At 54.4% G+C, this 21420-nt stretch overlaps 1 protein-coding gene and 1 long non-coding RNA gene across 3 annotated transcripts in view; one reads left to right on the forward strand and one right to left on the reverse strand.

Annotated features, from left to right (window-relative positions):
• The window catches only part of LOC103551372 (uncharacterized), a 73664-nt gene extending 63112 nt beyond the window's left edge, over positions 1–10552 (reverse strand). Inside the window, exon 1 of one of the 2 annotated variants that reach the window (XR_011526838.1) lies at positions 1631–2077. This is a non-coding gene — a long non-coding RNA (uncharacterized lncRNA). Of the gene's footprint in view, positions 1–1630; positions 2078–10454 lie in introns of those variants that run through there. The other variant, XR_544993.2, reaches the window with a different exon arrangement.
• FGD5 (FYVE, RhoGEF and PH domain containing 5) overlaps positions 9790–21420 on the forward strand; it is a 110708-nt gene continuing 99077 nt past the window's right edge. Inside the window, exons 1-2 of the mRNA XM_070574643.1 lie at positions 9790–10031; positions 18408–21093. Coding sequence (XP_070430744.1) covers positions 10019–10031; positions 18408–21093 — 2699 coding nt within the window. The 5' untranslated portion in view covers positions 9790–10018. The remainder of the gene's footprint in view (positions 10032–18407; positions 21094–21420) is intronic.

Consider the following 21420-nt stretch of genomic DNA (forward strand, 5'->3'; position numbering starts at 1 on the left):
CAGAGAGTCAATCGAGGCCCCTTTCAGCTTGTGGTGGGAGGGTGAGGAGAAAGGTGCAGGCTCCCAGTCGTCAGTCCTGAGTCCTCCCTCAACTCCGCCGCTTCCCAGCCATGTGGCCTCGGGCACGAGACTTTACTTCTCTGAGCCTCAGTTTCCTCATCTGGAAAATGGGGATAATGCGGCATCCCTCCCAGTGCTCCGGGCCCCAATCCAGCTCCTGGGAGTGGTAACACAGTGAACAGACATTAGTGTGTTTGTCGGTGAGCAAACCTTAGTCCCTCTCTAGGGTGGACAGTTAATTCTTGCTCCCCTCACCTCCACTAACCCCTCTTGAGAGCTGCCTTCCTACAGAGAGACCACCAGTCCCCTCAGACTGTGGAGGTGAGGGGGAGTGGTGATAAGCCCCGGGAATGGACGTCTCTGTCGCTATCTGTTCACTCCGGTGTGCAGCAGATACTGGGGTGAGCCAGGCCCTGTCCCAGGTGCCGGGAGAGGGCGGCCGACAAGAGAGAGCCAGCCCTGCCCTCAGGGAGCTGGCATTCTAGGTGGGGAGACAGACAGCACACAGGTACACAGACAAACAGGAGGGTCTCAGCTATGGGTAAGTGCTGCTGAAGAGGGGACACGGGGTGATGAGACGGTGAGAGACTGGGGTCGGGGGGGGGTGTCTCTGTGAAGAGGTGACATTTGAGACCTGACTGATGAGGGGAGCTGGCCCAGCCATGTGAAAATTTGGGAAGGTATTTTCTAGAGAGCACTGAATGGCAGGTGCAAAGTCCCTGGGGCTGGAGAGAGCTAGGCAGGGTCAGGGATGGAGAGGAAGGCCAGTGCTGCTGGACAGGAGGGAAAAGGCGGTGGGTGGTGGGGGATGATGTGGAGAGGGGGTGTCGGGTCTTGGAAGCTGTGATGAGGATACGCTGTGGTGAGGAACTTATTCCCAATGCAGCTGTGAAGCAGCAGCCGCGTGTGCCATGATGCTGGAAGCCGCGTCTGTGGCCTCCTCACAGCAGCCCCTGGGCATCCAGACAGAGAACGAGGGAGGGGTGTGTCCTGGTGGGAGGTCAAGGAAAAGGTTGGGCTCCTGAACAGTGGCAGCACTGGGCACAGGCCACTGGCTCCCCGCCCTGCCCCGCCCCCCAAAACAACAAGAAGGACTGCCTCTCCCCATGACTCAGGTCTCTCTGGGTCCACAGGGCAAGCCCCCCCCCGCCCCCCGCCAGCCGAAAACACACTTTCAGAGTCCTGCGTCCTGTCACGCCGAGTACATCCCATCGGCACGCATAGCCTGGGGTGCCTGCTTCACCCCACACGGCTCCACCTGCTCCGAGCATGCAACCCAGGGGCTCTGATGACCAGCCCCTCTGCCTGCTCCCTCCCTCACCCCACTCCCGGAACCTTCCCCACCTCTGGACCCTTCTCCTTCTGGCCCCTCTGCCTGAAGGCTCACCCCAGGTTTTCACAAGACAGGCTCCTTCTTACTCCCCTCAGTGTCCTCGCCTCTGAGGGGACCACCAAGCTGGGGGGCGTCTCTGCACTCTGCTCCCCATCCTTGCTCACGGCACCGTCAATCTCTCTCACGTGCACTGATCTGTGGACTTCACTGCCTGCCTGCCCCAACCATGACACTCACCCTCCAGGCAGGAGCTTTCGTCAGGCTCGTGTCACTGTCGTGTCCTTGGGGCCTGCTACAGCTCACACAGCACCAGTGAGGATGCAGTGGACGAGTGGACCACCTCAGCAGATGCTCACAGCAGCCTCATGAGGCCAGCATTGTAATCATCCCATCTCACAGGAAGAGAAACGGACGACAGGAAGGCTAAAGCACCTGTCCAAGGTACACAGCCGGCAGGGAGCCAAGACTTCGATGGAGTCAGCCCGGCTTCAGACCCCACGCTGTGCCCTGCTGCGCTTGACTTACTGTGTGGGCAGGCCTTCACCCTCTGAGTTAGCCTCAACGCTGTCATCCACACAATGGGTACAAATCCCAGCTCTGCCTTTCCATTGGAGCACATCCCTGCAGCAGACCCCGTCACCTGTACAGTGCCACACCCACCAGGGGGTGGTAAGAAGGGCTCTCAGCCAGGCCTGCCCTCGGAAGGGTTAAGGTGGCCTCTTTGTCCCATGGTTGCCATGGGGACAGTTCCTGTCCTTCAGGAAGCAGGGAGAGCAGTTTCCTGTTTTGAAGAAGGCTCGAGGGCTGTTTTCCTCCAATCGGCCAGCCCAGAGAGGGGCAGGAAGCCTCCGGCCGGGCCGCCCCTGCTGCCGGGTGTGTGGTGGAGCCATGCCCACGCCCAGCCAGCCAGGAGGGGCCCTTGTGGAAATGCAGCCTAGGGGAAAAAGCCAAGCCGGCCAGCAGAAGGAAAAAAAATGGCTGGCCGGAAGAGGGTGGTCCCTTCCTCCACAGACCTTGGGTCCCACCCACTGGTGATAACTCCGAGCTGGCCCTGCCCAGCCCGACTCCCCTCCCCCAGAGCTCAGCCCTTCCTTGGGGAGCCGCAGGCCTGCTGGACAAAGGCCTACGAGCCCCTGCCTGCCCCTCTCGCCCTGCACCCTGGACACTCAGCCAAACTGGGCGCCGGCCTGCCCTGGCCCCTGCCTGGCGCGCCCTTTCCTGCTCCCCTCTCCTCCTGTGATTCCTTCAGGGTACAGGGCAAAGCCTACCTCCTTCTGAAAACCTTCCCAGCATGCATTGAGCCCCTACAACTGTGAGTCAGGAGCATTCATGAATTCAGGCCTAATCTCTCTCGGGGGCCCCGCCCCAGCCTCCTCAGGTCATCCCCACTCCAGGCTTGTTCCTCCCACTCCAGCTACCACACAAGTCTGACCATGTCACTCCCTCACCCAGCAACATTCTATGGCTCCCTATCACCTATGGGGTCAAGTCCAAACTCTTCAGCAGGCCATTAGAGAGCTTTTCCCCACACCCATCCTGTGCTGTGACCATAGCGCTCTTCTCACCTTGCTCCAACCCTGCCTCCCTCTTGCACCCCACAGGTGCTTGCTCAGGCTGCTCCCCTACCTGGAATGGCGACCCTACTCCTCCACCTGGAAAATGCCACCTGACCTTTAAAGGCCAGCACAATGTCACCTCCCTTCCTCTAGCCCCTTAGCTCATCTCAATCCCCTACTTTCACTCCACTGCATCACTATTAGCTGCCCACAAGCCCTTCTCTCAACCGTACTGTGAGCTCTTCAAGGACAGGAAAGTGACGAGAGAGGGAAACCAACATTCCTTTAACCTTCACCACACGACCCAAGAGAAAGGTCTCACTATTCCCATTTTACAGAGGAGAGACTGAGGTGCAGAGTCTTGCCCAAGGCCACAGAGCCAGTGATCTGTGGAGCCAGGGTCTCCAGGCCCCGGCTCCTTTCTCTCCTTGTGCCTGGCCAGGTGTGTACAGTGGGGGTTGGAGATACCTAAGCCGAACTTATCTGACGTTCCCCCCACCAATCTTTGGGGCACAGGAAGGGAAGGGCGACCTTGCAAAGACTCCATCCACCTAGCAGGTGTCTGGCTCCGATCTGCCCACTCTGGAGCCAGGAAGGTGACTCGATGGCTTTCCAGGGCAAGATAAGGCCTGGGAGCTGATGGTGCTCTGGCCGTGGCTCTGCGGGGCGAGCAGTCCAAGGCTGGGGGAACCTGCGGGTCAGCAGCTCAAGAGGCTGTGGGGCCAGGGTCATTTCCTTTTTAATAACATGCATTTTCTCCCTGTAGACAAAAGGTATACCTGCCCCCATGGAAACCCAGGGGCACTCAGCCGGAGGAGCAGGACAGAATCATGGCCCAGCCTTAGAGCTGGGCCCCCAAAACAAAACCCTGACTGTCACCCCTCTGGGCCGGGGCAGGAAGTAGAACCCAGGCTGTCTCCCCAGGCTCCTGTGGGGTTCCCACATTACTCCTCTCACCCATCCCCGTATACAGTGGCTGCTCAATAAATGCTCTCGCCTGCCCCTCTCTTCCTCTGATTGTGGGGTTTGTGTGCCCCAGTTCTGGTGTACTTAGTTTGTTAACAGTTATTAAGCACCAACTATGTACAAGACATTTAAATGATAGTGATCATTTATTGAGCACCTCCTGTGTCCCTCTTTCCCCTCCTGAATGCTTTAGGTGAATTATCTCCTTTAACGAGCAGCGATTATTATCGTATCCACTTGACAGAGGGGACAGCGTGTTGAAGTGGGTAGGAAAGCCCGCCCCAGAGCCAGGACGGGGTGCCCACCACTTACTAGCTGAGTATCCCCAGGCAAGTGCCTTGGCCTCTCTGTGCCATGGGAGTCTCATCTGAAACATGGGGGTAACAATAGTGCCTACTTCACAGGTTCATTGAGAGGATTAAGTGAGTTAATAATATACTCAAGACACTTACCAAGTGCACAAAATAAGCGCTCAGCAAATACTTCCTATTATGATCTACCAATGGGGAAACTGAGGCTGGGACTTGCCCCCAGGTCCCACCCAGGTCAGCGTGGCTCCTGACCAGAGTTCTACTGCCTGTCTGGGGGCGTGGCCACGGCCCCCTTATGTGTTCAGAGCCCGGGTGCTCTGTGTTTCTGGAGGACATGCCACGGTGCTGGTGTAGCACCCTGCGAGGCTTCAGGCAGGCAGGAACAGGGAGCTGGATTTCCGCGGTGCTGATCTGAGGTCACCTAAGCTGTGTGCAGGGAGGTAATGAGCCCCGGAGGGTCTAAGGATAACAAAAAGGTGGGGGACCTGTGCTTACTTGGAGAATCCTGAGCGTTTATGCAGCGTTCTGTGTGTGTACGAGAGGCGTGAGGGAGCGGCCTTCAGTGGGGAGGGGCCTGGGGATCTTAAAGGCTCCAGTGAGGGGGTGACTTTGATTTTAGGGGCCCCAGGGAACCTGCCAGCCCCACAGCAGGGATCTAAGACATCCGAGGGGAGCTGGGAGGCCTATGTTCCCCCATTAGTGCTCTCATCAAACTGACAGGTAATTTGCCATTGGGTGTCCTGCCTCCTCAGCTGGCCTGGGAACATTGGAAGGCACAGAAGGATTCTGTTTACCTGGCACCTGACCTAGTGCCTGGCACAGAGTAGGCACTCAGTGCATTTTTGTGGAAGGAAAGGAGAGAGGGAGGGAAGAATGGAGGAAGGTGGGAAGGATGGAAGGAAGGAAGGATGGAAGGAAGGACGACCACCTGGGATTCTGGTCCTGATCCTGGCGCCATGACCTTGGACAAATGTGGTATCAGGTGAATAGCACAGGCCTTGGGGACAGAGAAACTTAGGTTTACTCCCAGCACCACCGCTGGCTCTGAGTCTTGAGTAAGTCTCTTACCTCTCTGCCCTCGGTTTTCTCATCTGTAAAATGGAGACTGATAGAAATCACATGATCACAAGAAGCATGTACGAGGTTTAGCACCAAGTGCTCAGTAGAGGTTATCTGTCAGCATTGATTACTATTATCAGTGTTACTGTTGCCTGCTGTTACTGCCACAGACTCCTCATCCGGCAATGCGCTGGCTGTCCGAGTTCCTTTCACCCCCAGTTCCTCAGGCTCTGAGGCTCCCGCCTGGCTGTTCCCTGGACATATCAGAACCACAGTGTGGGCCCTTGACCGCCCCTTCCACAGCGTCCAAGGCAGACAGAGAGAAAGAAGGGAGCAAAAGAAGGAGGGAGAGAGAAGAAGCCGGCTCAAGGAGGCCAGACTCCTGAGGGGATCTGCCTTAAAGGTGTCACCCTCTGCCCCCACACTGGGAGGCTCCTTCAGAAAACGGGGGGTCTCCTGCCCTCAAAAGGCAAAGCAAGAGACTGCTGCCGTCTGAGGAGAAGGGCACAGGTTCAGGCACCGCATGATTCCAGCTCGGGCCTGGATGTCAGGAGGCGAGGACTCCAGTGCTGGCCGCTCCCCTAACTTGCTGTGTGATCCCAGCCCAGTTACGTTCCCCTCTAGGCCTCAGTTTCCCAAACTGTCAAGTGGGCATAACACCTACCCTGGTGGCTCTCAGTTTGCTGAGAGGAACAACTAAGATGGTGAGAGTGATTTGGAAAAAGTGAAAATCTCGGCAGACTTTTTGTCCATTATAGAGAAAATAGTGTAGCCTGGTAGTTAAGAACTCAGACCATGTTCTCAGAGTGAATGGGGTGTGAGTCCTGGCTGGCTATAAGGGCAAGTCACTTCCCCCGTCGGGGCCTCAGTTTTCCCATGTGTGAAATGGGGAAATAATAATCCCTTTATAGGATTCTTGGGCACAGTACATGTGCAAAAGGCTTGATGATGCTCATTACCCCCACACGCATGTCCTCTGTGGGTATTTATGGCCATCCCCTGAGCTCAGTGAGTAGTGATGGCTCGGTTCCATAAGGACTAAGTGAGTCCAACCACCAGTATTAGCCCCGGATGTTTGTAAAGCCTCATGGTCTTTCACATCCATTTTCTCTTATTAGGAAAAGCAAACAAAGGAATAAGCGTTTAGCCTATCACTCCACACCAACGTGTGGGTTCAGCTAAACAAGTTCAGACATGTATTTTTTCCCAACTGTCACTGGTGCTATGATCTTTTTAAGCAGACTTTGCTTAGCCTCAAATCCCAAATTCAACAGCAGTGGAAAGGGCTTAGCAAAGACTGAGGTCTTTTCCGGCCCTCCCTTCTCCTTTGTGCAGGCCCTAGGCAAAGGGTAGAAGGGTAACTTGGCCAGTGACTGGATTACCTGAGCCTCCCTCTCCTGCTCCTGCCTTAGGGTCCTAGGTTATTTGGGTTTCATTGCTAATTCCCAGAAACAAGCTTAATTTTTAAAACATGTTTTCTTTGTGCATCAAATATTGAAGTGATTTATCCACTCACTCATTTGTACCCATACTCAAGCAGACACCCCCCCCCCCCCCCGCCACCTCCTCTACCACCATCTTCACCACTTCCATCATCTCCACCGCCTTGGTCAACTCCACCACCCCTACCACCACCACCTCCACCACCCCTATCACCTCACTCGGCTCCACCAGCTCCACCACTTCCATCACCTTACGCAACTCCATCTCCATCCCCTCACTTACCACACCAACTCTACCGCCTGCATCCCTTCTCCAAATCCACCTCCCCCAGATTTGTCAATTCCACTCCCTCCACCTCCTCCGCCACCACCAACTACGTCGTCTTCCATCTTCACCATGACTTCCACAGCTACTTTTGTCACCTCCTTCGCCTCCACCACTTCTGTCACCTCAGCACCTCTACCTCCTCCCCCTCCTTCAACTCCAACACCACCTCTCCCACCTCCACCATCACTTCCATCACCATCTCCACCATCTCCATGCAGAGATTCATAAAGTTTATCAAGAGCCCAAGTAACAAATTCTGCTGTAGATTTTCTATTCCAGAGACACAAGAATTTCTCCACAAAATGTTTCAGGCTTAAAAACTCTGTGGCTGCTCAGAGATGAACATGAAGATTGGCACGGGTGTTAGTTCAGGGTGAATCTTCCTCAGCAAAAAAATAATAATAATAAAATGATGTATTAATATAGAGACAGAGGTCAAGGGATTCACTTCTCACCCCAGTGAGAAACTGGGGAATCTATGTCTTTTCTCTAGTTTTGCATACTTTGGCAGCACATCTGGCCAAAAAGAAATGGGGTGGGTTATCTGGGGCAGTGTTTCTCCAACTGTAATGTGTATACAGAAAATCTGGAGACCTTGTTGAAATGCAGATTTTGGTTTAGCAGGTCTGGGGTGGAGCCCGAGGCTCTGCGTTTCTAAGAAGCACTCGAGTGATGCTGATGTTCCTGCTCCATGAAGCAGGCTTAGAGCAGTAAGGTGTTTACCTGGTTATTGGGGACCACCTAGACCCAAGGCTGGACCAGAGGTCTCCAGGTTCGGGGAGACATGGCAAGGCTGTGAGATGCCCCGTGTCCATCTGGAATTCTGCTCCTCTCAAGGTCCCAGCACAGCTGGTCAAAGGCACAAAAATTCTGGCCTCTGGCACCTTCAATCCCAGAAAACCAAAGTGGTCCCGAAGAACAGGCTGAACCTCTGTCCTAAGCCTTTATTCTTGTGGACAAGACATATTTTTTTAACACCTACTAAGTGCTGGGTTCTATGTTCAGATGCGAGGGCTGCAGTGGTGAGCAGGGCAGAAACAGCCCCTGCCCTGGAGCCATCACGCTGGCAGGAGGTCATTTCTGGGTCTTTCTTCCCCACTTGATGGACAGGAAGGGATGGTGGTGGTGGTTGGGGGGGAAGGGGAGGGATGTCCCATGCTCCTCCCCCAACTTCCACACAGTAGATACCTTGGCTAAACTGCCAAGATGAATTGAGACAGCCCCCTCCCCGCTCTTCCCACAGCACGCTGGAATTGCAGAAAGCCCAAAGCCTGGCCCACGGCAGACTCACAGCCAGACTGCTAAATGACCAAGCCACACCTTGAGCCGGGTTCTGGAGATGCAGCGAGGGCAAGCACAGAGCCAGGAAATCTCATTCTAACACTTAGTTTACTCAGTTTCCTCAAATGTAAAATGGGAAGAATTTTGATACCAGCTTCGTAGGGTTGTGGTGGGGCTTAAATGGGTCAACACACAAGTACAGAGCTCAGCAGCATGCCAGGCACACAGTAGGCGCTCCATAAATGTTAGCTGCCAGATATATATGAAAGATATGATCCTTGCACCCCTCTTCCAATGGCTGGTGGAAGGAAGCCCCAGTGTGGCATTCAAAGCACCTGGCACCCTTCCATCTTCTATGTCGCTGACGAGCCAAAGCCTTCACAGGCTCCTCCAATGGGCCGCCTTTCCACACCTCTAAGTCTTTGCCCAAGCTAGTCCCTCTGTCTGAAAGGCCTTTCTTTTGCTTGAACTCTCTCCACTTGGGCGCCACCTCTGGGTCCCCACAAGCTCCTATGCACTCCTGTCCCCATCCCAGCTCTTGTCCGGGAAGCAAAACCATCTGCCTGTGTTTGCGTGGCCAATCAGACCGAGAGCTTGGTCTGAGTCATCCACGTCACCCAGCACCGGCCTGGTCCCAGGGAGGTGCTGGCTGGCCAGCGTGCCACGAGAGAACAAAGAAAGGCTTCCCATCAACCACGCTTCCCTTTCAATGTCACCTCCTCAGGGAGGCCTTCCTTGATCACCCATTCTCTACTCAAGTGGTTCTCAAACTTTAGCTTTCATCAAAAGCAACAGAAGGGTTTGTTAAACACGGGATTTCTCACTCAGTAAGTCTAGGGAGGCTCCCGAGAATTTGCTGTTTCTAACAATTGTGACGCTGGCCGGCACACTTTGAGAGCCACTGCTCTGCCCCATTACCCTGGTTTATCTCCCTCAAGGCACTTATCACTCTCTGAAATGCTATTTGCGGCTTATTTGTCTTGTGTCTCCACTGACGTTCTCCCATTTACGCTCCATGAGGACAAGAATTTGGGGCTGTCTTGCTCGGCGCTCAGCACAGCACTTGGCGCAGGACTGAATGGACGCCTCGGGTTGAAAAGAAAGAGAAGGACGGTCCGTCGGGCGGAGGAACCGGGAAGTCCCCAGAAGCCCAACTCGCCGGCTTCCCCCCAGCCCCAGCCCGGATCCTAGTCCCTCGAGCCTCGCGCGGTCCCCCGGTCCCCAGGCCACGGCCCCTTTAAATGTGCGCGGGGACGCCTCGCCCCTCGGCTCCCTCGATCCTGACGGAGCAGAAAGGGAAAAAGCCTTCCTCTCCGCGAGCGGAGGAAACGTCCAGTAGGGGCGGAGGCGCGGCGGCCGAGCGCAGCGCGCCGGGTGCGGAGCCGGGAGCCCCGAGCGCGGAGCCGCCGCGACGCCGCCCCCGCCCCGCCGCCGGCCCCGCCCGGAGCCCCGCGCCCCGCGCCCGCGCTCGCCCCCGCGCCCCGCCCAGCCCCGAGGCTCGCGCCCCGCGCCCACTGGCCCTGCGCGCCGCGCGGAGTCCGGCGCGCGCCGGGGGCGGGGCGGCGCAGGGTGCGGGCCCCGCGGGGCGGCCATGGAGTGAGCGGCGCGCGGGCTCGGCTCGGACGGACGGACGCACGGACGCACGGCGGACCGACGGGCGGCCCGGCTCCGCGCGCTGGAAGATGAACAGGGCAGGTAGGAGCGACGCGCGACGGGCCCGCCGGGCGCTCCGGGCTGGAGCCCGCGGGGCGCCTGGAGCGAGCGGCCGCCGTGCCCCCGCCCCTCCCACTCGCTCTGCCGGCCGAGCCGCTGCCCCTCGACGCCGGGGAGGCTGAGGGCCACCGGGGGCCCCTGTCCGGACGCCCGCCAGCCTCGGCGAGGCCGCACCCGGCCACGTCCGCCCTGTCCCTGCCCCGCCGCGGCCCCCGGCGTGAGGGTCCCTCGGCAACCGAGAAGGACGCTCCTTTCGCGAAGGCAACTTGGTCGTGCCCCTGAGTGCTCAGCCCTGCTCCTCGGGGGCCCGCCCGGCCCTCCGAGGCCCCTCCTGGCCCGCAGGGTCCGCCCGCAGCCCTTCCCCACGCCGGGGACCAGCCGGTCCCTCCGCACCCGGCGGCTCACCCTTAAGAGGATGCCGGCTTCCTTCTCTCTCCTGGACCCCGAGACTTGGAGCTCACTCTCGGGCTGGGACTGAAAAGCCCTGGGTTGCCCCCGCCCCCCGCAGCGCAGCCTCCCTCTCAGCGCCCTGGCCCGGGGCCCTCTTTGTGCCTCCCGCTGGGACCGAGCGCCGAGGGGACGCTCCTGGCGAGGCTGAGCCGCGTGCAGGCGGCCCCTCCCGCCCTCACGTCTCTGCCCTGTGAACCCGACTGCCAGGCAGGGATTCCGTGAGATCCAGAGTGCGTGTGACGCTAAATGTTCGCGATCCCTCCGGAGGAGTGCCATTTAACAGATTCAGTGACTGAGACTCAGAGATGGTCGGTGCCTGGATCCCAGGTCTCCGGACTGCTGACTGCAGCCGCGGGAAGGGCAGAAAGTTCCCTCAAAGAGGCGCGTTCGCAGGGCCGCAATCCCAGCTGCCTGCATCTGTCTGCCAGGGAGCGATCGTCACTCTTTTCTCTTTTTCTCTTAGAATTTAGCAGAAGGCAGCCCTGTCCCCAACCAACACCCTTGTCCGAAGCCATACTCCAAAACACACATCCCTAAAGAAACAGGAAGCCACCATTTTGGCTGTCTTAGAACCATATCCTGCTGCCTTGTGTGTGTGTGTGTGTGTGTGTTGTGGGGTGTTTTCTTTTTAAAATCTTTTCAGTGAGAAAAGTCGTTGTCTTAGGAGTGAGGTGGAGACGGGAGATGTTTGGCTGGACTGATCTGACAAGGGAGACACTTGGGGACTTGGGAGTCTGGCAGCCACCTCCCTATGTCCAGGCCCTGTTGTTGCTGGGCATGTGGACCCCTGGGTGGTGAGTGAGTGTGGGTCACAGAAGCGGGGGTGGAGCAGGGGTATCACTTTGTGGGAGTGGAAAAGGCTGGAGCTGGGTCCCAGTGACCACCAGCCATTCTTGGAGGGAGGAGGTCGCCTCCTGCCTGTCCTGGCACAGCCTGGACAGAGTCAGGCTAGCTTTTTCCTACACTCCTAATAAAACGCGCTTTCAAACAATGGTGAGAGCGGTTCCAGTTTTCCCACGTTTCCCTGCATGAGGCTTGGGCAGGCCCTCCCTTCTCTGAGACTCTGGGGGGATGGAGTGAGCCGGCATAAACTGAGAGGCAGGTTTGGTCCCGGGAAATCTTAGCAGTTGCCACTCTTGGGTTCAGCCATCCTGTAATTTTTCTCCAGCATAAACCTGGTTACTCTTTCAGTGTGATGGCAGTGATAGACGCTTCACATGATGATGTCTGCGTGCCATGCTCTGAACGTCCTGATCGTGTCACATAGTAGTTCACAGACTCCATGGGACTGAATCTCAGAACCAGCGCGTACTTAGTTATGTGACCTTGAGTGGGTTAACCTCCCTGTGCCTCAGTTTCTTCATCTGAAAAATGAGGATAATATCTTTTTCATTGAGTTCTCATGATTAAATAAAAGAAAGCTTGTAAGGTGCCTGGAACAGTGTCTCTCACATTATAGGCAACCAATAAATAGTACTAATATTTGTTGGGTACGTACTTACGATGAACCATATGCTGCTTTAAGTGTTTTGCTTGTATCAGTTCACTTTTCGCAGCAACCTTACGAGTTTACTGTACTGTTATAAGGCTGCTCTTGCTGTTCCCATTTTACAGATGGAAAAACTGATCTGCAGGGGTTTTATGGTCACTGACTTAACGAGGAGCCAAGACAGGTTTGAAACAGACTGTTGGGCTTGAGAGCCTGCTTTTTTATCCAGTGCCTAACACATAGTAGGTACACAGGAAATGTTTGCCAATTGACTTAGTTAGGCATCTCATGTCTATTTTTTTCCCTTGAACTTCTCAACAGCCTTATGAAAAAAGAGGGTATTTCTTCCATTTTACCAAGAAAGAAACTGAGGCTCAGAGAGGCAAAGTGGCGTGTGCAAGATCACCTTGCTGACGTGTGGCAGAGCTGGGATTGGAGTCCAGGTCTGGCGGAGCCTGGGGCCCCTGCTCTTCCCACTGTCCCATGCTGTCTTCCCAGCAAGTGCCCTGCTGGGGACCACTGGACTAGCTTAACAGCAGCCTAATTAGAAATCATCAAGCTTGGCTTGGACATTCCAGCAGGCACCCAGGAATGAAAGTTAAATTAAGATGCAAATGGAAGGTGAAATTGGAAGATAATTCCTCTTAGAACATATGGTTATGAGAGTTCCACGGGGAGTACAGTGAACTGCGGTTGAAACAGACTCGGGGACTGAGATGAGGCTATCAGGGGACATCATAACAAGAGCCATGAGTTAATGGACTAGTCGGCCAGAGCAGAAGGCACCATCTGGCTGTTTGGTGCAGTCCCCTCACTTTATGGATGGGAAAACTGAGGCTCAGAGAGAGGAAGGGACTTGCCCAAGGTCACACCTCCAATTAATGGCAGTCCCAGGAGTAGAGATCAGAGCTTGCAACTCCCAGTCCAGTGCTCCTCCCAGTACCCCTTGTGATGTAACTTCTGCCTAGCTGACCAGGGAGCAGCAGCATGAATGCGTGAGTGACAGATATTTAGTTAAAATAGAGAACAGTAAACTGGTACCAGGGGGCTGGCTGGGGATGATTTCTATCACCAGAAGCTGTTAAAAATCTCTTCCTCCTGTCCCTGTGGTTTCCCCACCCCCCAGTTAACTCCTGGCATCTTGGCTCGAAGGGTGTTCTGCACTCAAGTCATCCTCAGGCACAGCAAATTGCCGGGAGGGCGTTGGTAACTCAGGGTGGGGAGGGTATGACCCTCAGGCTCTGTGATACAGGAAGAGAGATGGTTCATGCAGCAGCGGGAAGGACCCAGGAAGCAGCACAGGGTCCAGTAGCTCCATCCAGGCTGAGTTCTGGACAGTCAGAAAGTTAAGGGGGCCGGCCCGGTGGCGCAGCAGTTAAGTTCGCACGTTCCGCTTTGGCAGCCCCTGGGTTTGCCGGTTCAGATCCCAGATGTGGACATGGCACCGCTTGGCAAGCCATGCTGTGGTAGGCGACCCACATATAAGAAGTAGAGGAAGATGGGCACGGATGTTAGCTCAGGGCCAGTCTTCCTCAGCAAAAAGAGGAGGATTGGCGGCAGATGTTAGCTCAGGGCTAATCTTCCTCAAAAAAAAAAAAAAAGAAAGAAAGTTAAGCTTAACCTAGAGGAGGAAATCTCAGCTCTGATTTACCCTATAATCCACCACCCCTGCCGTACTCTAAAGCTCAGCCAAACTGGACTCTATTGTACTTCCGAAGGGCTTGCATCTAAATGCCTCTGGGCCTCTGCACATTCTGTTCCCTCTACCTGGAATACCCAGCCTCTTCTTTGATTATGAAAATCCTCCCTGTCCTTCAAGGTGCAACTCATTGCTACCTCTTCCTGGATCTTCTCTGGGCAGAATTGGTCTGAGAGCCAGATAACCTTGTGCTGAGGGCAGGGGCTCTATCCCGTTTCCTTCTGTGAGGGCAGCAGAGAGGGAGCAGAGCTGGAAGCTCTCACACTCCCTTCGTTTTCTTTCCTCCCTCCTCAGTCCTTTTTGCTGGTGCCTTCTCATAACCTTGGGGCCACCAGGGCTCCCTCCTTGGCCCTGTTCTTTTCTCTGTCCACACTTATTCACTTGGTGATCTCGTCGGCCGTATGCCTTAAATTCCATCTCTGTGATGGATTCCTCCAGCCAAACCTCTGCTGGGAGCCCGGACTGGAATATCCAGGAGCCCATTTGACATCTCCACCTAGGTGTGTGACAGGTTACTGAGATTCAACACGTGCAAACTGAAATTCTGGTTTTCCCTCCCCAGCGCATATAGCCTTCCCCAATTCACTTGCTGCCACTTCACTTTTTCAGTTGCTCCTACTCAAAACCTTCGTGTTGTCCTTGACTTCTCTCTCTTACGCCATAGCCAAAATGTCAGCAAGTCCTGCCAGCTCTACCTTCATGTTCGGAACTGACTCCTTTTTACCACTTTCACTGCTACCCCCTGGTCCCAGCCTCCATCATCCGTTGCCTGGATTATTGCAAGAGACTCCTCACTGGGTCTCCTTGCCCCGTCCTCACTGCTTCTGTTTATTTCAACACATCAGCCAGAGTGTGCATGTCCTTCTGCTCAAGGCCCTACATAATCTACACCCTCCCCTTGACCTTTCTGATGTCATCTCCTGCCTCTCACCTCCCTCCCTTCCAGCCACTCTGGCCTCCTCGAACATGCCAGGTGAGTCCTGGCTCCCTCACCTGTTTCAGGTCTTTGCTCTAATGTCTTCTCTGTGAGGCCTGTCCTGGTGACTCTAAAACCCCTAACTCCTAATCTTTTTCCATAGGCTTGTGATCATGTAGCATGCAATATGTCATATACTTAGTCTTCTTATTGCCTATCTCCCACTAGAATATGGGGTCCAGGAGGCACAGGGTCTTTGTTTTGTTTATTGATGTATGCAAAGAATCTGGATGAGTGGCCAGCACATAGTAGGTGCTCAATAAATATCTCTTTGATGGAAGTGGATTAAAGGAAGTTGGATGGGAGCAAATGAAAGCCAGACATTCACATCATGGTCAGGTCAGGCTGGACTCAGCCTTATGTGAATTTCTCACCCAGCTGTCCTGGTCTTTCTGGGCTCAGTTTCCCTGCATTTTGCCCTTGTCTGCCTCACTACAAGCTGGGAGCCCTGAGTGGAGACTGTAGAAGAAATGTTCCGTGGCAAAAGGGTGAAGGCAGAGGTTCAAGTGACTGGACCAGGAAGCAGGAAACCCACATTCTACCTGAGCCCTGCTCCAGACATGCTGAGTAGCCCCACGCCAGTCATCTGCCCTCTCTGTGCCTCAGCTTTCCCGTCTTTGAATGAAGGGTCAGACAAGGCCTTTCTGACTCTGGCGTCCTTTGATGTGAGAGGGGATGCAGCTGCAGAGCTGGAAGCAGAGCGGGGACGCTGCGTACTTATCATTCCTAGGGGCTCCTGTGGGGAAGGCATTTTCTTGCAGGATCACGCCTCAGACACCCACTGGAACCTTTCCTAAGGAGACTTCACCCACAGATCAATAGCTTGATTGGATGAAGGATGCAGTGGGGGTGGGGGCGATGCAGCGAAGGTGATGGTCATTTTTCACGGCCCTTCGGTCCCGCTGTCAGGTCTCATGGCACCTATGCGAAATATCACCTGTTAAGGATGAGAAATGAGAGTCCCCACCCCCAAAGGATAATTTCCATGCCAGTGCCTGACACCTGATGCTGAGAGCCCAAAGCTAATGTTCATAATGTGTCAGTGTAGAGCAGGACCTGTACCAGGGAGGATGTGGGGTGGGCAGAGACGGATTTTAGTAGAACAATGATAGCTGCTGTTTCTTGAGTGCTCCTCTCTGAAGTCCTGCTACTAATATATTACATGTTATATATATATATAGTAGTGCTTTTGAAGAAGCGCTTTTAATATGTATCTTTTAGTCTTTGTAACAACCTCTTGAGAATAGGTGTTACTGTTGTACCCACTTTACAGATGAGGAATCTGAGGCTCAGGTTCATAGCTTGTAAGTGGCAACATCAGGATTTGAACCCAGATCACCAAGGCTCCAGAGACTCACTCTGTTGCTCCATGTTGACAGTTAGCTGAAGCTTAGCTGTTTAAGCTCCAAATATTTGTGGGTTTTGTTTGTTTGTTTTGTTTTTTGCTGATTTGGGCAGATATTTTTCTAAACTAGGACGTATTTGCTTGCTTAGGAGACAGGGAGTTGGGAAGTCGCGTACTCTGTCTTGAAGCCTCTGATTGTCATGTGGATGCGATGAGGGTGGGTGTGGGCTGGGGCTTGGCGCAGGGGGGCTTCGGCCTTTAGAGGCTTGGCAGCTGTGCCTCTTCTCTCCCCTTGTGCCGTCGGCCACCACGTCTTAGAACTGGCAGTGTTCCTGCCTGGCTGCCCCCGGCCCCTCCTGATTAGCTGTGCCATGGGAATCCAGACCGCTAAGTTCATTCGATTGATGTGCAAAGTACAAGTAAAGAGGCTCTGAAATCAAGCCCTTTTGGGAACAGAGTGCATGGCTTTTATAACCCTGTATTATTGCTACTCCAGGCCTTTTTTATTTCCTTCGGGGCCTCTTCAGCTGAATTTTACATAGTTCTGCCAGTTTAGGGAAGATGACATTGACTTTGGCTTCAGACGTATTGAAATTGAGGTACCAATGGGACGGTCCGTGGAGATAGGTTAAACTCAGTTAGAGCTGTGCTGGCCAGTACCGTAGCCACCGCCCACACGTGGCTCCCGAGCCTTGAGTGTGGCTAATCTGAATTGTGATGTGCCGTGAGTGTAAAATGCACAGTAGGTTTTGAGGACTTCGTACAAAAAAGAAAGTCAAATGTCTCACGAGTAAATGTTGTATATTGATTACATGTTGATCCGAACATGATTCATTGATTACATGAGGATAATATTTTGGATATCCTGAGTTGAAAAAATGTATCATTGAAATTAATTCTACCTGTTTCCATTTTACATTTTAATGTGGCTAGGAGAAAATTAAAGATTACATCTGTAATGATAAATGTGGCTCGCATTATCTTTCTGTCAGACAGCCCTGGATTAGAGATGACTGGGGTTGGGCGCTGCAAGGATTTAACTGGGAGTCAAATGCATGGGGAGGAGAGGAGTTTGCTGACAGACCTCCAGGCCCTCTGCTCCATCTTCCTTCTTTCACAAGCCAGGCTGTCCTTCTGAGGCTGCTCTGTGTCAAACCCAAGCCTTCGTGGGGGTGGCACTGGGCTGGGGAGGGGACTGCCTCCTGATCCGTGGGCAGTAGGGATCCAGGTGGTGCTTTGGAAGCAGAGCTGTCAGGATGGAGTTGCATTCCTGGAGATCTGCGTTCCTCACTCTGCCTCCAGTGAGGCTGGGGCTTGGAAGCACAGGCAGGCGGTATGGAAGCATGGGCTGGCTTGTGGCAGGACAGATGCTGAGCTTGGAGGGAGCAGCTAAAATGCCTTGACCTTCCACTTGTCCGGGTCCCTCCACCCTGGAAAATTTAGCTGACACTTCACCTTGTCCAAGAGGTCTTCCCTGGCCGTGGCAGCTCTTGCTTCTCTAACTCCTGTTGCTGGTACAACTTGTACCACATCTTTTGTTCTGCCATGGTCAGTAGATCCTCAACATCCACAAGGGAGGAGAACTTTTGCAAATATCCATGTTGAAAAGTACTATATAATTTCTCCCATGAAATTTGGACGCTCTTAAAATTTGGATGCAGGGCAATTAGCTGGACTCCAGCCTTGAAGCATGTGGAACTCAGAGGTGACCCTCAGAAGAATCATACATCGCTGTCACACACCTTTGGTGTATCATTCTTGAGGGAATGAGGTAATGGCTATTCAGTCATAGTATTCCAAGGGTCTGCAGCTCTGTCCTCCAACTGCTCTGTTAGTCTCGGCCACCTAACTCCACTGTAAGCGCTCAGCAGAGGTATTCTCCTCTTGACCCTATAAGACCCTTCTCCTCTTGACCCTATAAGACCCTACTGTTTGCATTGCTGTGCGTGTAGATAGTAGGTATCCAATGAGTTAACTGTGGAATGAATGTAAGCTCCATGAGGATAGCAAGGATGGTGACTGTCAAGGTCAACATCGTCTCATGTGTACCCGGCACACAGAATGCATTTAATATGTCATTGTTGAATGAGGGGTGCCATGCTTGGACACCCTTATTTGAGGAGTAGAAGATGTCATTCCCTTGGGTTTCGTTAGCTGGACTGTGTATAGAACAAAGGTCTATTCACTTTGTTTAGAGAATGAATCTTCAGTGGAAGGTCAAGGGATTTTAAAGAGATGGTGGAGGGCATAAACGTAAGACAGAACAGAGTCGATTGAGTTCCCATGCCTTGGGAAACCATCTTGAGTGTTCTCTCAAAAATGGTAAGTAGGAGATTCTGAATGGAAATAAAGGTAACTGTACTTTTTGTCTCCTTCTTTTCTCTATTTTCTTGCTTTAGATTCACCAAAACCACCACTTGCTCCCAAGCCAAAGACTGCCAGTCCCCTCACGCCAGTGGCGACACCCAAATTTCCTTCGTCACCCCGACCTGCTAGTTTTCCCAGTCCCAACTCCATGTCTAGGGGTCCGAAACCCCCCATCGCCCCTAAGCCCAGGCTGGCTGCCCCCAACGAGTGGAGAGCCAGCGTGTACGTGATCAACAGCTTGAACAAGTGTAGCAATGGGAAGCTGCTCTGCGTAGATCGGGGGCTTTACGAGGAGCGCCGGTCCAGCCTGGAGTGTTCCGAGTCTGAGGTGGACGAGGATTACATCGTGGTCCCCGGGGCTCCGCCGAGCGAGGGCGAACCCAGGGATGGGGACTCCGTGGAGAATGCAGTCATGGCACCTCCAGATGTCACCGGGGAAGAGGCATGCCAGGAGGGAGACGAGGAGTGTGACACAGAGGGGACGGGAGCGGCTGAGGACTTAGCCACCCCAGCTGAAGTCGTGCTGAGTGGAGAGGGTAACGAAGGCATAGCCCCCAGTCCTGAGAACATGGAGGCTCAGGACTGCGGCCAGGATGCAGGGGCCGAGGAGCAAAAGTTCCCAAGTGAGGAGGAAGAGAAGCTGGTGGAAGAACACAGCCTGTTCAAGCTGGAGGACAAGGGCGCTTGGGATGGAGAGGCGGTCTTTCCAAGTGATACCATTCTAACTCATGTCAATTTAGAGGATCCAGCAGCTCCTGATGAGGAGCCCGGGCCCCCTGGGACACTCAGGGAGGCAGAGGAGGATGCTGAGGAAGGCTGTGCCAGCGCGGACCCGGGGGAGCCAGATGAGTGTGTAGATTCCAGCAGGCCCGCCGAGGGGGACACTGAAGACGCTGGCAAGGATCCACCGGAGAGTGAGGGATTGGCCACGGGCACCCAGGAGGTGGAGATGGCTACAGACAGTCCTGATGTCTCTGAGGAGGAGTGTGAAGAAGCCACAGGCGGTGGTGACCAGAATGATCAGGATGGGCCACCTGACCAAAATGAGAAAAATGACCAAGAAGAAATGGCAGCAGTCACCCAGGTGGCGGGAGAAGACCCCCAGGAAAGCGAAGACCCCGCGCAGGATGAGCCTGCCGAGGAGAGCTGCCAGATCATTCCTTTCGAGAGTGACTGTGTGGACAACTTCGTGACTGCGCTCTCGGGAAGTCCCTATGAGTTCTTCCCGACTGAGAGCACCTCTTTCTCTAGCGAAAGCTGCTCTCCTTTTTCCGAGTCAGCGAAAGGCTTAGTGTCAGAGCAGGAACCGCAGTCGGGAGCGTGTGTGGAGCAGGACCCTGTGGCTGGGACGCCGTGTGGCCCGTGTGGCTCCCCGCAGGGTGGTGCTGGTGAGGACCCCTCTGTTCCTGATGTGGTGGTCATGCCAGAGGATGAGGACGCTGCAGACGACGCGCTCACCAACCCCTATGAGATGGGAGTTGACCTGGCATGTGAGGCTGACCCTGGAGAGGGAGAGCAGCCTGAGACACAGGCTGCATCAGACGCCCTCCTGGGTGGCTATGGCATGAAAGAAGAAATGGACCCTGATGCTGAGGGTGGCCTGGTCCCCACGGACAGAATGAACATCGTCACAAGGGCCAGACCCCACTCTGGGAAGGTGGCTGGCTATGTCCCAGAGACTGTCCTGGAAGAAACTGGACCAGAACCTGGCTCGTCAGCCATTGGCATGGGAGGTGCCACCAAGGAGATGAGAAAGACGGTTCTGTCATTGGAGGGGAAGCCGCTGGAAGCCAGCAGGGCCTTGCCAGCAAAGCCCAGAGCCTTCACTTTATACCCACGATCGTTCTCCGTGGAAGGCCGAGAGATTCCAGTCTCCATTTACCGGGAGCCAGAGGCATCTGGTTTAGATGACCACAGGATCAAAAGGAAAGACGACAACCTGTCTCTGCCCTGTGTGATTGGCTCCTCTGGGAGTTTCTCCCAGAGGAACCACCTCCCGTCCAGCGGTACCTCAACACCGTCTTCCGTGGTCGACATCCCACCCCCTTTTGACCTGGCCTGTATCACCAAAAAGCCCATCACGAAGAGTTCTCCCTCGCTGCTGATCGAGAGCGAGCCCCCGGACAAGCACACCAAGAAGAAGAAGTCTTCCTTTAAGCGGTTCCTGGCGCTGACGTTTAAGAAGAAGAGCGAGAGCAAGGTGCACGTGGATGTGAGTGTGTCTTCCAGATCCTCTTCGGAGTCCAGCCACCACGGGCCTTCCCGGCTCCTGGAGCTGGACCGCGGGAGCCTCAGTAACTCCCCTCAGCTGAAGGCTCGGACTGGCAAGCTCCGGGCTTCTGAATCGCCCTCCTCCCTCATTTTCTACAGGGATGGCAAGAGGAAGGGCGTCCCCTTCAGCAGGACGGTGTCCAGAGTGGAGTCCTTCGAAGACCGCTCCCGGCCCCCGTTCCTGCCCCTGCCCCTGACCAAGCCACGGTCCATCTCGTTCCCCAACGCCGACACTTCAGACTATGAGAACATTCCAGCCATGAACTCGGACTACGAAAATATCCAGATTCCGCCGCGGAGGCCAGCAAGGGCCGGGACGTTTACAAAGCTGTTCGAAGATCAGAGCAGAGCCCTGTCCACAGCGAACGAAAATGACGGCTACGTGGACATGAGCAGCTTCAACGCCTTCGAGAGCAAACAGCAGAGCGCAGACCCGGAAGCAGAAAGGTACGGTGAACTTATGCTTTCTTGGTTATTCAGCGAGTGTGACTACCCCAGAGGCAAGCGTAGGTGGAGGGGACAGAACGGGCTTGCTTTTTTAGCCTCAAACTCTATTTCTTTCTAGCTGTGTGACTTAGAGTGAGTGTCTTTACCTCTCTGAGCCTCACTTACTGCGTCCGTGAAATGGGATTCGTGCAGAGTGTTTGAGAAGATCAGAGTAGGTAATCTATGTGAAATGTGTTGCCTAAAATGCCAGATATGGTACAAATGCGAACATCTGTGTTTCCATTATTTGGGAGGCATTTCTCATCTCCTAGATGGATGGCTTTGCTA

Source organism: Equus przewalskii, chromosome 15, assembly GCF_037783145.1.
Source record: "Equus przewalskii isolate Varuska chromosome 15, EquPr2, whole genome shotgun sequence".
NCBI lineage: Eukaryota > Metazoa > Chordata > Mammalia > Perissodactyla > Equidae > Equus > Equus przewalskii.